General features: G+C 41.4%; 4 protein-coding genes across 6 annotated transcripts in view; 3 read left to right on the plus strand and 1 right to left on the minus strand.

The window, feature by feature from the left end:
- Positions 1-1164, plus strand: part of LOC104811165 (transcription factor MYB46) — a 3029-nt gene extending 1865 nt beyond the window's left edge. Inside the window, exon 2 of the mRNA XM_010537777.1 lies at positions 504-1164. Coding sequence (XP_010536079.1) covers positions 504-1143 — 640 coding nt within the window. The 3' untranslated portion in view covers positions 1144-1164. The remainder of the gene's footprint in view (positions 1-503) is intronic.
- Positions 1165-3495: 2331 nt separating this feature from the next.
- Positions 3496-6434, plus strand: LOC104811166 (dicarboxylate transporter 1, chloroplastic). The gene is made up of 4 exons (XM_010537778.2): positions 3496-3915; positions 4302-5152; positions 5569-5790; positions 5883-6434. The coding sequence occupies exons 1-4, from the start codon at positions 3663-3665 to the stop codon at positions 6243-6245; spliced, it is 1689 nt and encodes a 562-aa protein (XP_010536080.2). The 5' UTR covers positions 3496-3662; the 3' UTR covers positions 6246-6434.
- A 156-nt stretch (positions 6435-6590) lies between these two features.
- On the minus strand, positions 6591-10069 carry LOC104811168 (zinc finger CCCH domain-containing protein 56). 2 transcript variants are annotated; one of them, XM_010537781.2, is made up of 2 exons: positions 9849-10069; positions 6591-9031 (listed from the first exon to the last, which is right to left on the minus strand). In XM_010537781.2, exon 2 carries the CDS (start codon positions 9017-9019, stop codon positions 6935-6937), a length of 2085 nt encoding a protein of 694 aa, XP_010536083.1. In that variant the 5' UTR covers positions 9020-9031; positions 9849-10069; the 3' UTR covers positions 6591-6934. The 2 variants fall into 2 exon arrangements, with proteins under 2 accessions (XP_010536083.1, XP_010536082.1); XM_010537780.2 differs by having other exon boundaries at positions 9778-10069.
- A 1166-nt stretch (positions 10070-11235) lies between these two features.
- On the plus strand, positions 11236-14575 carry LOC104811169 (nuclear transcription factor Y subunit A-1-like). 2 transcript variants are annotated; one of them, XM_010537783.1, is made up of 7 exons: positions 11236-11347; positions 11461-11528; positions 11915-12155; positions 12664-12770; positions 13023-13094; positions 13366-13530; positions 13939-14575. In XM_010537783.1, exons 3-7 carry the CDS (start codon positions 11918-11920, stop codon positions 14152-14154), a joined length of 798 nt encoding a protein of 265 aa, XP_010536085.1. In that variant the 5' UTR covers positions 11236-11347; positions 11461-11528; positions 11915-11917; the 3' UTR covers positions 14155-14575. The 2 variants fall into 2 exon arrangements, with proteins under 2 accessions (XP_010536085.1, XP_010536086.1); XM_010537784.1 differs by having other exon boundaries at positions 11280-11298.
- Positions 14576-14582: the final 7 nt, after the last annotated feature.

Genomic DNA, 14582 nt, shown 5'->3' on the forward strand with positions numbered 1-14582 from the left:
ATTTTTGGACTCACTAATCTATGAATGTGAGCTATTCATATGAAATTCTATTATCCCATATAGATTCGAGCTAGCCAAAATTATATCGAATATACGGAAAGAAGATACAAACATATCAAAGTTTGTTAGCCAAAATTATATGTAATAAAATCATTTATTTGAGGCATGATTTTTAAGTACTATTGTTTCTATACAAGTGGACGCAGGTTACTTCATCTAATATATATGTGTGTGTGTGTATGCGCATGCGCACATATATATTGCATGGATGCACACATACATATATATACAAACATAGATTACAGATGACGTCACTCCTCTCCATGCTCCGTATTTCAGTTCCTGTAATTCTCATCCCATGCAAACCATGCACTTATATATCAAGTACACGTTCGCGGTCTCATTATAAGGAAGCATTGATAACTTCTATGCATATGTGCCTTTGTCCAAACGAATCTTTGCTAGTTTATGACAATATATCTTCTCTTATTTTGCATATATAGGTGGTCTCAAATTGCAGCTCGGTTGCCGGGTCGGACCGACAATGAAATCAAGAACTTTTGGAATTCAACAATCAAGAAAAGGATAAAGAGCATGTCGTCAACGTGCAATGCTATGAACTCGTCCCTATCACCAAACACGAGCGAGACTTTGTCTTCGTCTTCCTCTTCCTCGTCTTTGGAGCTCAAAGACATCATCGGAAGCTTCATGTCCTTGAAAGAGCAAGGGTTGAACAACCCGGCGGCATCTCCTATGTCTTTGAACCACGACCTAGCCAACCCATTTCCCATGCTCCATCGCCATGGCTTCAGCCAGTTGGCTAATGACGGTTTTGGCCCTCGTGGTGATGGTTTCTGTGGAGTTGACACGAGGGCACAAGGGGAATTTGACTTTCCTACTTTGGAGAATGTTGGTTTTGAAGAAACTAATTGGTATAAAGCAGATATTGCAAGTGACATTGGCTTTATTGACAACTTCTTATGCAACAACATTAACAAATTAGAAGAGACAAACGGAGGAGGGAACCTTTGGAATGGTGTGGAGGGTATGAGAATGGAAGAATGTTATTGGGATCTTGAGGAGTTGATGAGCAATACGGAGGTCCCTTCCTTTTCCTTCAACTTCAAACCAAACGAATGTTAGACTTTTTTTTTTCCTTTTTTATTTTTTATTCGAAAATAATACTCGTAAATTTTAGCTACATACACATATACATGTATACATTCTTGAATATATAGATGGAAGTCAAAAGCCTTTTATCATTTCGAGCTATCTTTGCCGATTGTAATGTAGGATTGATTTCATAGTGTAATGACTAATCTATGTTTTAATAAAGGAAACAACAAGACATGCATACATATACATACAGCGTATATATATATGTATACACACACAAATAGATATTATGAAGTCCCTGCTCGTGTGAGAGCTTCATTACAAGTTTGGACCTTATGTCGGAGAAATCAATTGGGCTTTAAAAGCCCAATCCAAGCCCATCATATGGCTCTTTAATGGAATCTAAAGGTCCACTACGTATATTCCGAAACAATACAAATGCATAACTAATTTCTGTGATCATAGTTTTGTACAATAATGTAGTGAAAAGAACTGTAGAAAACAATAATTCGGTCGGCGCCTAGTTATGAGATAGCAATGAGAAAAATATTTAAATAAAATGGGATGTAATAAACTAAATGCAAGTTAGTTTTACGTGATTCATTGGTGTAAATTACGACCGTATATCATTACATTAATTATCTTATTTTCACGTCAATATCATAAGCAAATATATATATATACATATATTATATACACATACGTATAGAATATTCTCTGTTATAACTTTTAGATAGCGAAAAGGCCGTGAAGCTCACGAGCGGGACCAATTCAAAAGATTGATTCTTTACACACAGAAAGACTCTTCAAGTTCTTCGGAACACAGCTTCTGTCCTCGAAAGGGTATTTTCGATATTCCGTGTTTCGGCGAACACAGAATCTCTGCCTCAAAGCATCAGATCAGGAATATGGTGGCTCGCCCGCCCTTCAAAAGGTCAAACAAAGGAAGGGACAAATAGAAAGATTGAACCATTTATATATATATATATCCCTCCTACTGTTAAGAGTAGTCCTGATGCTCCCAAGTTAGCTGAGGAGAAGCTGGAGAAGATGGGACCAATGTCTAAGAACGAGCTTATAATGTCTGCAACTCTGCTTCTCACGGTATAATAGCTACTCTGCTCCATGACTATGTTCTTGTTCCTTGCATGCCCATTGGTGCATTATAACGATCAAAATGTCTGCTTTCACTGGCATTGGAGTTCTTGCTGCATATATATATATATATAAAATAATGCCTCAATGCTTTTTATTTATTTGTTATATATATATATATATTATGAGATAATGAAATAAAATTCGTTAATACAATTGTGCGCTAATATATAATTGACAAATAAGTATGATCCGAAGACTTTTTTACAATTATATGATCTCAAAGATAGAGACTTATAGAACAGTGACTATTTTTTTTTTAAAATGATTGTAGGTATGAAATTTAATTTTAGCTTTTACATGTTGTATAATATAATTCAACTATTAGATTAAATAAGAAAAAATAAAAAGGAAGAATGTGCAAATACATTTCATTGGCGCAATAATTAAAAAGGGATTTGTAAATTATGCCAAATAAAAAATTAATTTGTAATCTATACATAAAATAGTATATTTTATAAATCATATTTTTTTTCTCTAATATCAAAATTAATTTTAAAACGCAATAAATAAAAAATAATTTCTAACTCTTTTTCGTTCATGTTTCTCTCGTTTTTTAATGGTATTTTTTTTTTATAATTTCTACCATCCCAATTGGTCCAATATTTTCTTCATTCGTGTCTACGTGGCGCATCTCCCTCGCCCACCATATCTTCTACGACATTTCCTTCCTCATATTTGGTGGATGAGAACGAGGTCGGATTCTTTTTTTTTCCCCTTAAAGAATAACCTTATTTTTATTATTATTATTTTCTTCACATTCATTTTCGGAAAATATTAATTGTATTAGATTTCGAAGAATTTTTTTAAACAAATGAGAAACCTCTTTATATAGGAAAATAAATTTGGAATGACTTGACGTGAATTTGTAAGATTAATAGGTGACACTTGGCAGGTATGATAGGGATTATGAAAATATATATTTTTTCCCATATTTTATATTGTAAAAAATAATAATATAATATTAAAAACATAATAAAATTAAATTTATTCTATAAAAATCCCTTTAATTATTCATTTATTAATGTTCTCATATACAAAGAGAATATAAACTACCATGATTTTAATTAGAGAGAAGATAAGAAAAATGTGCATATTATTTTGGAAAATAAATAATAAATTAGGGATAGTTTTTTTTCTTTAAAATTTTAAAATTCTGTTAATAAAATAGCCAGGAAACAACATAGGGCTCTCTCACTCACTTCCTTCACAGAGGCGGAGATCTCTATTCTCCACCTCACGAGGCAAGACGCCAAAAACACTCGCCTCGCGTGTATTCCACGCCCCATCTCTACCGTCCGATCTTCATCCAACGGCCCACCTTCTCCCTTCTTATACCCCACCTTCCTCTCCTTCCTCTCACTCTCTCCTCTCTCGCAGACGCTGCAACAATGGCGTCTCTCGCTCTCTCTGGTTCCCTCTCTCTCGCATTTCCCCCCAAATCCAGATCCCTCGGTCTTCCTCCATTGAAGAGATCTTTCTCTCTCAATTCGCCGAAACCCCTCAAATCCCTTGATTCAAGAACACTCCATCCGATCTCCCTCAAGTCCCTCACGAAATCCCCGTTTCACCGGAGATCCGCCATTGTTTCCGCTTCCGCCGCAGCTTCTTCGCCTTCTCCGGCGGCTTCGGCTCCCGCTCCTGCTCCGGCGCCATGGCAAGGAGCTGCGATCAAGCCGCTCATCGCCTCGCTCGCCACCGGAGTGATCCTCTGGTTCGTCCCCGTCCCCGACGGAGTTTCGCGCAGCGCTTGGCAGCTACTCGCCATCTTCCTCGCAACGATCGTCGGAATCATCACGCAGCCTCTCCCTCTCGGTGCCGTCGCGCTCATGGGCCTCGGAGCCTCTGTCCTCACCAAAACCCTAACCTTTTCCGCCGCCTTCTCTGCCTTCGGCGATCCGATTCCATGGCTCATCGCTCTCGCCTTCTTCTTCGCTCGCGGGTTCATCAAAACAGGGCTCGGGAACCGAATCGCGTACCAATTCGTCCGATTGTTCGGAAGTTCCTCTCTGGGCGGGCGGCTTCGGCTCCTGCTCCTGCTCCGGCGCCATGGCAAGGAGCTGCGATCAAGCCGCTCATCGCCTCGATCGCCACCGGAGTGATCCTCTGGTTCGTCCCCGTCCCCGACGGAGTTTCGCGCAGCGCTTGGCAGCTACTCGCCATCTTCCTCGCAACGATCGTCGGAATCATCACGCAGCCTCTCCCTCTCGGTGCCGTCGCGCTCATGGGCCTCGGAGCCTCTGTCCTCACCAAAACCCTAACCTTTTCCGCCGCCTTCTCTGCCTTCGGCGATCCGATTCCATGGCTCATCGCTCTCGCCTTCTTCTTCGCTCGCGGGTTCATCAAAACAGGGCTCGGGAACCGAATCGCGTACCAATTCGTCCGATTGTTCGGAAGTTCCTCTCTGGGTCTCGGTTACAGTCTCGTTTTCAGTGAAGCTTTGTTAGCTCCAGCGATTCCCTCCGTTTCGGCTCGTGCCGGTGGAATCTTCCTCCCTCTGGTGAAATCTCTCTGCGTCGCTTGCGGTAGCAACGCCGGCGACGGGACCGAGCACAAGCTCGGGGCATGGTTGATGCTTACTTGCTTTCAGACTTCAGTGATTTCTTCATCGATGTTTCTGACAGCCATGGCTGCAAATCCATTGAGTGCGAATTTGGCGTATAATACGATCAAGCAGACGATTGGGTGGACGGATTGGGCGAAGGCTGCGATCGTGCCTGGAATCGCGTCGCTGATCGTTGTCCCATTGCTTTTGTATATTATATACCCTCCTACTGTTAAGAGTAGTCCTGATGCTCCCAAGTTAGCTGAGGAGAAGCTGGAGAAGATGGGACCAATGTCTAAGAACGAGCTTATAATGTCTGCAACTCTGCTTCTCACGGTATAATAGCTACTCTGCTCCATGACTATGTTCTTGTTCCTTGCATGCCCATTGGTGCATTATAACGATCAAAATGTCTGCTTTCACTGGCATTGGAGTTCTTGCTGCTTGTTGTTTTGCGTTTTAGCTAAAGTAATAGGATATAGTTTGGTTGCTGTATACTGTTTTGTGCATATGGGCGAGTGAAATGTTATGAATCTGTGTTCCATGGTGTGCTGAGTGACACATCTGCTTAATAATGTCGTGTTTTGGATCGAGTAAATTGTAGTATTTTCACCTTGTGAGTGAGTGAAATTCGTATGATAGGACCAAGGATTGGCATTTGGTGGAACTTGACTGTGTCTTGGCTAATCTTCCTGTTATTCTTGTTTCGATTACAAGTCTCATTGTTCATACATGTCTTTCTTTCGATACAGGTTGGCCTCTGGGTCTTTGGAGGCAAGTTGAATGTGGATGCCGTGACAGCGGCAATTCTTGGACTGTCGATCCTCCTCGTGACAGGGGTCGTGACATGGAAGGAATGCTTAGGCGAGGCCGTTGCTTGGGATACACTCACTTGGTTTGCCGCCCTCATTGCAATGGCTGGCTACCTCAACAAATATGGTCTCATCGAATGGTTCAGCCAAACCGTTGTCAAGGTACATATATCCGTAAAGCATGTTAATAATTTGATGAATCCTCTTTCTATGCTGATTTTCCACGAAAATGGTGGGTTTTGGTTGCGGTTCAGTTCGTGGGTGGGCTCGGGTTGTCGTGGCAACTATCATTCGGGATCTTGGTCCTCCTCTACTTCTACTCTCATTACTTCTTCGCAAGTGGAGCAGCTCATATCGGGGCAATGTTCACGGCCTTCTTATCAGTTGCATCAGCTCTGGGCACTCCGCCCTACTTTGCAGCCATGGTTCTTGCATTCCTCTCCAACCTAATGGGAGGACTCACTCATTACGGAATCGGGTCAGCACCCGTCTTCTATGGCGCAAACTATGTGCCGCTGGCGAAATGGTGGGGCTACGGCTTCATCATCTCTGTAGTCAACATTCTCATTTGGCTTGGCGTGGGTGGAGTCTGGTGGAAGTTCATCGGCTTATGGTAAATCGAATCAACTCATGGGGTGGTTGCGCTGTTCTGGTCTAGTCTGTGATCTCTCTTCCTTTTTTTTTGGTTCTTTGTTCCTTCGGATGAGATTTTAAAATCGTAGGTTTGATGAGATTGTGATTCTTGAATTCATTGTGACAGAATAAGAGCTTTCTAAGATTGGAAAAAATATTCTGGTTCACTGTAAGCATTCATAGTTTTGATAGTTCGTACGGCCTTACTGTCGTAGCGTGAAGAAGATGATGACATACCAATGTCTGAACGTGGAACACAATACAAACAAGATCCAGCTCCAAATAAGGGAAACAAAAAATATCTGGCAACAATTAAAAGAGAAATCGAAGAACCAAATTAAAAAAGGAGTCTTATTGAAACGATTACTCTTATGGTTCCTCGTACAATGTTGTTGTTGACAAATTCATCAGGAGTGAGTGAGAGGTTTGTAAATAAGGAGAAACAATGAGGAGAAGAGATACGCTCAAGATCTGATAGTTGTCAGATGATGAGAAATATCTACAACCCAAACAATGAAGAATTCCATCGAAATGCAAAAAATAATTAAAGCTTCTTACCATGCTTCTTGAATGAAGAACTAAACGAATCAAATCATCAGTTTCAGCTTCACAGATTGTGAATCCTTTGGTGTGAATGAACTAAGCTATCCACCGCCGGCTGTATGGCCCACAGCTACACCTGCTCAAGCCATGCGTTTATGGCATCGCTCCCCCGACTCGAACCCTCCTGACCCGCTCGCCCTCCTCCAGGGTTTGTGGCTCGAATGTTCCTCGGCTGAACCCATGGACCGTCGGCCTCACTGAACGGGTTAGCCAAAGAATGAGACTTTCGCAAGACACACAACTCGTCGGAGTGAACGGACCAATCCACATTATCATTGCCGCTGCCCTTGGATTGGTCCCATCTCGACCACGGGCTTAGAGGTGAACCGACATCAGCTGATGAGAGACTAGACCCGAGTTCACGGGAGCTGAGGCTGCGGGAATGTACCTGCGGTCTGTCACGAAGGGAAAGACTTGCAAGACGGGAGTTCATCGGGGATATAGGTTCCACAGCTCGAGGCGACATCTTTCCCGGCGACGAGGAGACACCGAATGTGGCCTGGAACAGAGGGTGTTCGACGTTTTTCTTTGGAGACATTAAATTTGTTTTGATCGGAGACAACATGCTCTGCTTGTTCTGCAACTGATTCAGTAGTGCAGATTTGTGCGAAGGCGACAGAATAGATGACCCGGCGAGTTGGTCAGAAAAACGAGGGGACGAAAGCTCGGACGAGAAAAATTCATCCAGATTTGATGGGGCAAGGCTCTTTGGTCTACCAGAATGATTCATGAACCGAGGACTGGATGCATCACCAAGTAGCTGCTGCTTCTGGCGTTGCATTTCGAAATCTTGCAGCATCCGAAGCTCCTCAACCGGAATATCTCGGGCGTTGAGAGAAGACCTCAGCCGGCTCAGCTGGAGATTGCTTCCAGAGAGATGCAATGTCGGCATATTCTGTTGAGGCCAAGCCATCGATGAATGTGGCATGCCATTTCCGGAGGGTGACATGGGATGGGTAAATGAATGTTGGATGGCAGATGGCGAGCCCGGCAACATGTTCAATACAGAGGCCATGTCCATACCAGATGAAGCCCTCGGAGACGGCAAACCAGATCCTGTGGATGCATACAAAGGCCGCAGTTCCTCATTCGTATGAGCAAAGAAGCAAACCCGACGGTTGCAACTCATCCCGTCCTTACACAGGCGGGTTTTGTATTGCGCGGGATGTAGCCAGCACTCAAACACCCCGTGAGCGTATTCACACATATCGGCTCTTTTACAGGTACCCTTCTTAAAATCGGGGCAAGGGACACAGGTATAGTGAAACTTTCTCGGGTCTCTTCTCGTTGCATTTTCACCGGGGTGTGCAAAGGGACACTCAGTCCAGTCATGGGAATAAGCCCGGGAACACGGGCGGATCTTGAATGAGAACATACGAAACTCGTCTGTAGAATAAATGCCACTTTTGATGTCGGGTAAGGACGGATCGATTGGATACTCTTTCTTCTCCGAGACAAAAGGCCCATCAGCACCATTTGGCTTCGTCGGTGACAGAACTGAATCCGAAGAGAGTAAGGAGGAAACATTATCCGGTGACGAGGAGCGAGACCGGAAACTCGATCCCAAGCTAGATGATGAAGCATTCAGATCTTCAGAAATCGGCCCGTCTTTCTTCAAGATCTCTTCAAGGATTGTCTTGGAACTGGGAACAAGACGAGACACAGACAGGACATCCACAGGGCGATTGCCGTGAGCATCTGGAATGCTCGGATCTGCACCTGCATTCAAAAGTAACTTCACAACTTCCGCAGAATTCACAGAGGCACCAGCCGCAGCACAATGAAGAGCCGTGCTCTTATCCGGAACGCATCTCAGATTCAAATCCACCTCCCGAAACGAAATAATCAGCTTAACAACATCTACACTTCCATACGTGGCAGCAACCATTAGCGGAGTCCTATGTTCAACGACCATTTTTCTCAAAAACCTTCGACGGGCATACCACAGACCAATCTTGTTGATACAAGACACATCTGAGAGATGACTCTTAAAGCCCTCGACATCGTTGTCTGCAGCAAATTCGAGCAAGGCCGAGAACGAGCAGTCGGAATCAATGGAACTGTCCATAGTTGTTTTTGCCAGAGATTCACTCTCTTGTTCCGACAATGAAGTTGAGTTATTGCCCGAATTCAACTCGTCCAAGACATCATACATGCTTCACCAAATCTGAAATGCCGAAACAAAGGAGAAAAAACGTCATTTGCACGAACCTATTTTTTCCCGGAAAATATAATAAAAGAACGAAAATTTTAGAAATGATAACAAATCAAAAAGGGATTCTTGTGGAAAAGACTAACATGGTTCAATCATAGTCAACAAATAAGGGATGCTACTGAGACAGATACAAGAGATTGACCCAAAAATAGGGAAAAAAAAACTTGTAACGTAAATACTTGACATTACGTCAAGGAAAAGTTCGAAGATTTACAATCCCAATATCAAAATCAAACCCGTCTCTGTCGGATCTGATCTAGTGGGAACTCTAATTGTAAATCCATGAAATTTCCTGCAAAAAATCAGATTTCTCCCGGAAAAAGCAAACCCAAGGACCAGCGGAATCATCCTTATCTAACATGGGAAAACATTTTCTCGGAAAATTCTCTAAACCACCAAACAGATAAGCAACTTGAAGAACAGAAGATTCGGATTCCAACTACCTTAAACCAAAATAATAAACTAAAACTGTGGGGGAAGAAGAAATGAAGAAAAAAGTCAATGAACAGTCAACCACAATCGCAATCTCAGAACCCTATGAAACCAAACCATTTGACTTCAATCTCCAGAACCCAACAACAAAATTAAAAAAACAGCTGAAAATTCAGATGGAAAAACATCTCAAACGAAAACACAACAACGATACCGAAGAACCACAAAAAAAAAGAATATAAAAAATTAAAAATATATATATTTACCACAAATCAACTCCTCCATCCCTGTCCCAGCTTCATAAAAAGGGGAAAAAACACCAAGAAAATAGCCCAACCTATGGAGATCACAACACGAATTCCTATCCTCGCACACGAATTCCCAAAATCACTTTTCCCCGATCCAAAACCCGGCTACGCCAGAACCCAATTGACCAAATCTGAGACGACGAAGAAACGGAGAAGTAGAAGAAGATGGATCAGCGAAGCTGCACAGAGAGAAAGAGAGAGAGAGAGCAAGAGAGGAGAGAGATGCGTTTCTTTTGAAACTAAAACGAAAAGAATGAGAGAGAAGAGATGGGGTTACCGGAAGAGGAGGTGAGAGGGAGTGGAGTGGGTGAGAGAGGACACTAAAGGTTAGGTCACCGGTTAAATCGGTGAACGGTGACGGGCGCGTGGGGAACATTCAAGGGAATTGGAATATAGGGTTGGAGTCCGCTCTACAAAGAACCAGATTCCAAAATGTGAGCCGTTAGATTGGGAGGAGCGGACTCGGAGCCGCTTTTGGACGGTAGTCAAATTTGCGGGTCTTTTGGAGAATTTTTATTATTTAATTTTCAAAATAATATTTTTAAGTCAGAAAATAATAAACATTTTAAAATTGCTTGTCATATAATTATGGTGGGAGTATTAAAATATATTATGTGAAAAAATAGTTATTATCTTTATTGATTTGTCAAAACCAAAGCTGATGGACCTAACAGACCGATAATATGATTGGCCCAACTGACAAGCCCAAATCCACTTATGATAAAGTTTCACGTAGGGAAACGAAGATTTGCATTTTTTTTTTCAAAAAACTTTTAATTTGGATGCATAATATATGTTTTTTTTTTTATAACCAGTACATTCACTAAACCTTGGGCTACTTAATTTTCTAAATCCGAAGTTAATCTTTAATCACACAATTAATTGTATAATATATGTTATCTAAGAACGTATTTTAAAATGTGAGAACGAACGAGATCCTAAATTTAGGAGAGCGAAATAAAGAATTTATTTTTTATTAAAATAATTTATATCTGTTCATTGTGATAATTACAATTTATGTATCTAATTATACGTTTGATACGATTTTTACTATTTTAAAAAATAAAAATCGCAGTACTTCAAGAGATTGGATGACAACAAAAAAACAAGTGTAAAAAAATAAATAGAAAGAGCGAAGTAGAGAGAACATGTGGTCCCCACATATCCCACGTGTCACTTGCTCCAACCTATCACTTGCATGTCACGTGGGCCTAACATTTTTCCAATTTTTAAATTATTTTTGCAAATTCCGGGTCGGCAATGAAATTTTTTTCATAGAGCTACGATGACGTCACTCCAGGGAAGACCCCATATGCGTATGTGCTGGCGTTGTTCATAAATGGACACGTGTCTAAAAGTTTTACTCGGCTGCATCATATCATCAAATCAAACCTCTCTCGGCCTTTTTGAGTAGAGAAAATTTTACAACTTGAGGCAATTTCCCAAAGAAAATCCCCAAAACCTAGGGTTTTTACTCTGGTCCGATTTTTTCCCCTTTTTATTAAATACTTCGATTTGCTGCCAGCCTGTGAGTCGTGCCCCAATCGCTTCTCTTTACGAGCTTTTCAATTGCTTTGTGTTCGATTTCTATATGTTTCCTTTTTTATAATATCTTTGAATTCGTGATTGGTTTGTTTTCAGGGTTTCGAGAAGATCTTGGGGCTTAAAATTTATTGGAGTTGAGGGGATTTTGCTGTGAATTCTTGCTGGTATGTTGATTTCATCATGGCTTTGCTTTACCGTTTCTGAATTTTCTTTTTTGGGGTTCGAGAAGGAAATAGAATCATGATTCCGGTGCCAAGCTCTAGGGTTCATGAAAGACTAGTATTTATGAGATTTTGTGTTTCGATATGTGTAATCGAGGCTAGAAGAAGTTTTGGGTTGTGGGTTTTGTATGAATATGAAATTGCGTTGTTGTGTGGTATTGGTCCCTGCAATTCTTGCTTGGGAGCCCAGAAATGCTCTTTCTGTAGTCGAGATCAGAGAATTCTTTGGTCTAGTGATTAATCATTGTTCTGAGCCTTTCCGTTGAATGTTCAATAATATATTTTCAATGGCTGAGTCAACGTATTCACAATGGCTGACGTACTTTCAGGAGATGCAATCGAAACCTGGGAGTGGAAATGAAGCAGAAGCCCGTTCCCATGTTGTTACCCAGCCGATGATGTATCATGAACGATGGTGGCGAAATAATGCCTTCGGTATGGAACCCCAAGCGGGACCTTCTGGAATTCCATCGAATTCATCTTCGTTGGAATGCCCAAACGGCTCGGAGTCTAATGAAGTTCAGTCAGCATCTGAAGATGGTGCACTGAATGGAGAAAACGATGGGACTTGTAAGCATTCGCTAGCCGCAACATATTCTGTAGCGGCGACATACTTCAATTGACTAAAGTTGTCGATGAGCTAAATTTCTTGAAAGAAAGGAAAGGCCAAAAGGGTTCGCCTTTCTTGCAAATATCCCTAGCAATAGCATAGGAAGATTGTTATAAATCCTGGTTTTGCAATTTCACGAAGAACCAATCGTCGAGTAGGCAGGGAATATGGGATTGAGGTTTTGGTTACTTCCAGCTTTGTTGGTCATTTAAAAGGCATGAAGTCATGAAGCTTAGATCATTAGGTTAGGTATCGTTAAAAGTTGAATTTGAGATCAACTAATTAAAGTTTTTTGTGTCGCCTCTATTGTCTGTTGTCATACCTGGCTTTATATACTTTGAATGTAACGTCTTTTAGATGCCAGTAATGGGTTCTTTTTTAATCTATTTATTTATGTCCGCTCCTTCTATGTCTTATGGAAATGTAACATTTACATAGTTTTGTAATAGAATTTGTTTCCAATTTCAGTAGAAAACCGTGGACAAGATGGGAATGACTCAGCCCATATGTCATCTTTGCCTGTCATGCATGATCAACAGCTTGCACAACCTCCGGAGCTTGTTGGACACTACATTGTAAGTGTTTTCTGTTATTTTATTATGTGAAATATCTCCACTATAGTGTCCTTATCCTTACTGCTTAATCATGTGCGCTGTCAATGGTTGAAGAAATCATGCGAAATTAAGGAACTCCTTTGGATCAATTCGAAGAAATTATGCAGCAGCAGACAGAGGGAAACACAAATTCTTAGAGGAAATTAGTGTTTACTATAGATCTTGCAATACATTTTTGGAAGTGATTGTTATCTTGTCTCATTTCATTTGCAGGCTTGTATATCAAATCCGTATCAGGATGCATATTATGGGGGAATGATGGGAGCATATGGTCATCAGCCAGTGGTATATAATCTAAAATCCGCTCAATATTAACACAGAAGGATCTGATGGTTTCATATTTGTAGGACGTTTGTTGGACTGTGGAATTGATTTAGATTAGGTAGATTTAGTGTTATACTGTTATGTTGTCTAAGTTCGTATGATGGCTAATCTGAACTAAATATTGAGGGGAGGATCCTCAAGGTGTTCTTGCTCTCGCCTTCTTGAAAAACAAAGCTCATGTCTTGCAATTTTTGGCAGATTACATTTAATTGTTTTTCCCCCTATTTGCCAGGGTTTTCCTCCATATATTGGGATGCCTCGCGAGAGAACTGCTTTGCCACTTGACATGACACAAGAACCTGTTTATGTGAATGCAAAACAGTACGAGGGAATTCTAAGGCGAAGAAAGGCTCGTGCCAAGGCGGAGCTTGAAAGGAAAGTTACTAAAGATAGAAAGGTAATTTCCATTTCTTCAGTTGTTGGTTCTGACTCGGTTTTTGACAATTGCTATCAAGTTGCTTACTATCAGTTAAAAAAGAGATATCATAGTTTATAGAAAATGCTCTGATGCAGGTTGCCATTTTCATTGTACCACATTACTAGTTTCAGTTCGTTTGTGTCCTTTTTTGTTAGAAAGAGAATTAAGTATTTTTAGCCGATGGCTTTTCTTTGCCACAACGAAAACGGCAAATAAAAACCCGTGTCCGATGATCAGATTTTTATGTCGGGTATGGGAACTGATAATTAAAAACCTAATATTTTTACCGTCTAGCCTGGACCAGGCTGCCTGGTTAAATTCTTGTCATCTTCATCTCTACTTTATTACATTGGTTCAGCTTTCTATGTGTTTTTCCACATGCCACAGCCATATCTTCACGAGTCACGTCACAAGCACGCGATGAGAAGGCTGAGAGCTAGCGGAGGACGATTTGCCAAGAAATCCGAGCTCGAAGGAGCAGAGAGTGGAACAAAAGAGAGAGAAACAGGTTCTGCTCAATCCCAATCCGCCACCAACTCATCTGGTTCTGAGCCTGTTCGAACTGACTCTGTCGATACCCCGGATTCTTCGGGGGCAGCATAACTCAACTTGACTGACCTTGGCCTATATCTATCACCAACCGGCAAATCATTCTTGGCTTCTTTTTTTTTTTCTTTTTGAATCGGGATCGAGGGAAGTTCATGCATGCCGCAGAGGTAGCTGTTGTACAGTAGAGAGGGTGTCGATCTTGGGTTTTAGGTTTAGATTCGGGTTTTAGGGTTTAGATTCGGATACGGGATGGGGAATAGCAAGTTGTCGGATTCTTTCCTTTTCTGGTTGAAGCCGAGTCTAGAAGAATTAGGGTAAAGCTTTCATTTCGAGCCTTGAAGAGTGTTACTGATTGTGAGATATGTGTTGCTTACATTCGTTTTGTCCCTACGCTTCTTGTTTCTTGAGACATTTGAAATGCCAGTGTCAAGAGAATGATGGAACGTTTTCGGTTTAACCCGGTTTGGTTCCGGTATACGCAG

Source organism: Tarenaya hassleriana, unplaced genomic scaffold (assembly GCF_000463585.1).
Source record: "Tarenaya hassleriana unplaced genomic scaffold, ASM46358v1 Cleome19, whole genome shotgun sequence".
In the NCBI taxonomy this organism is placed as follows: domain Eukaryota; kingdom Viridiplantae; phylum Streptophyta; class Magnoliopsida; order Brassicales; family Cleomaceae; genus Tarenaya; species Tarenaya hassleriana.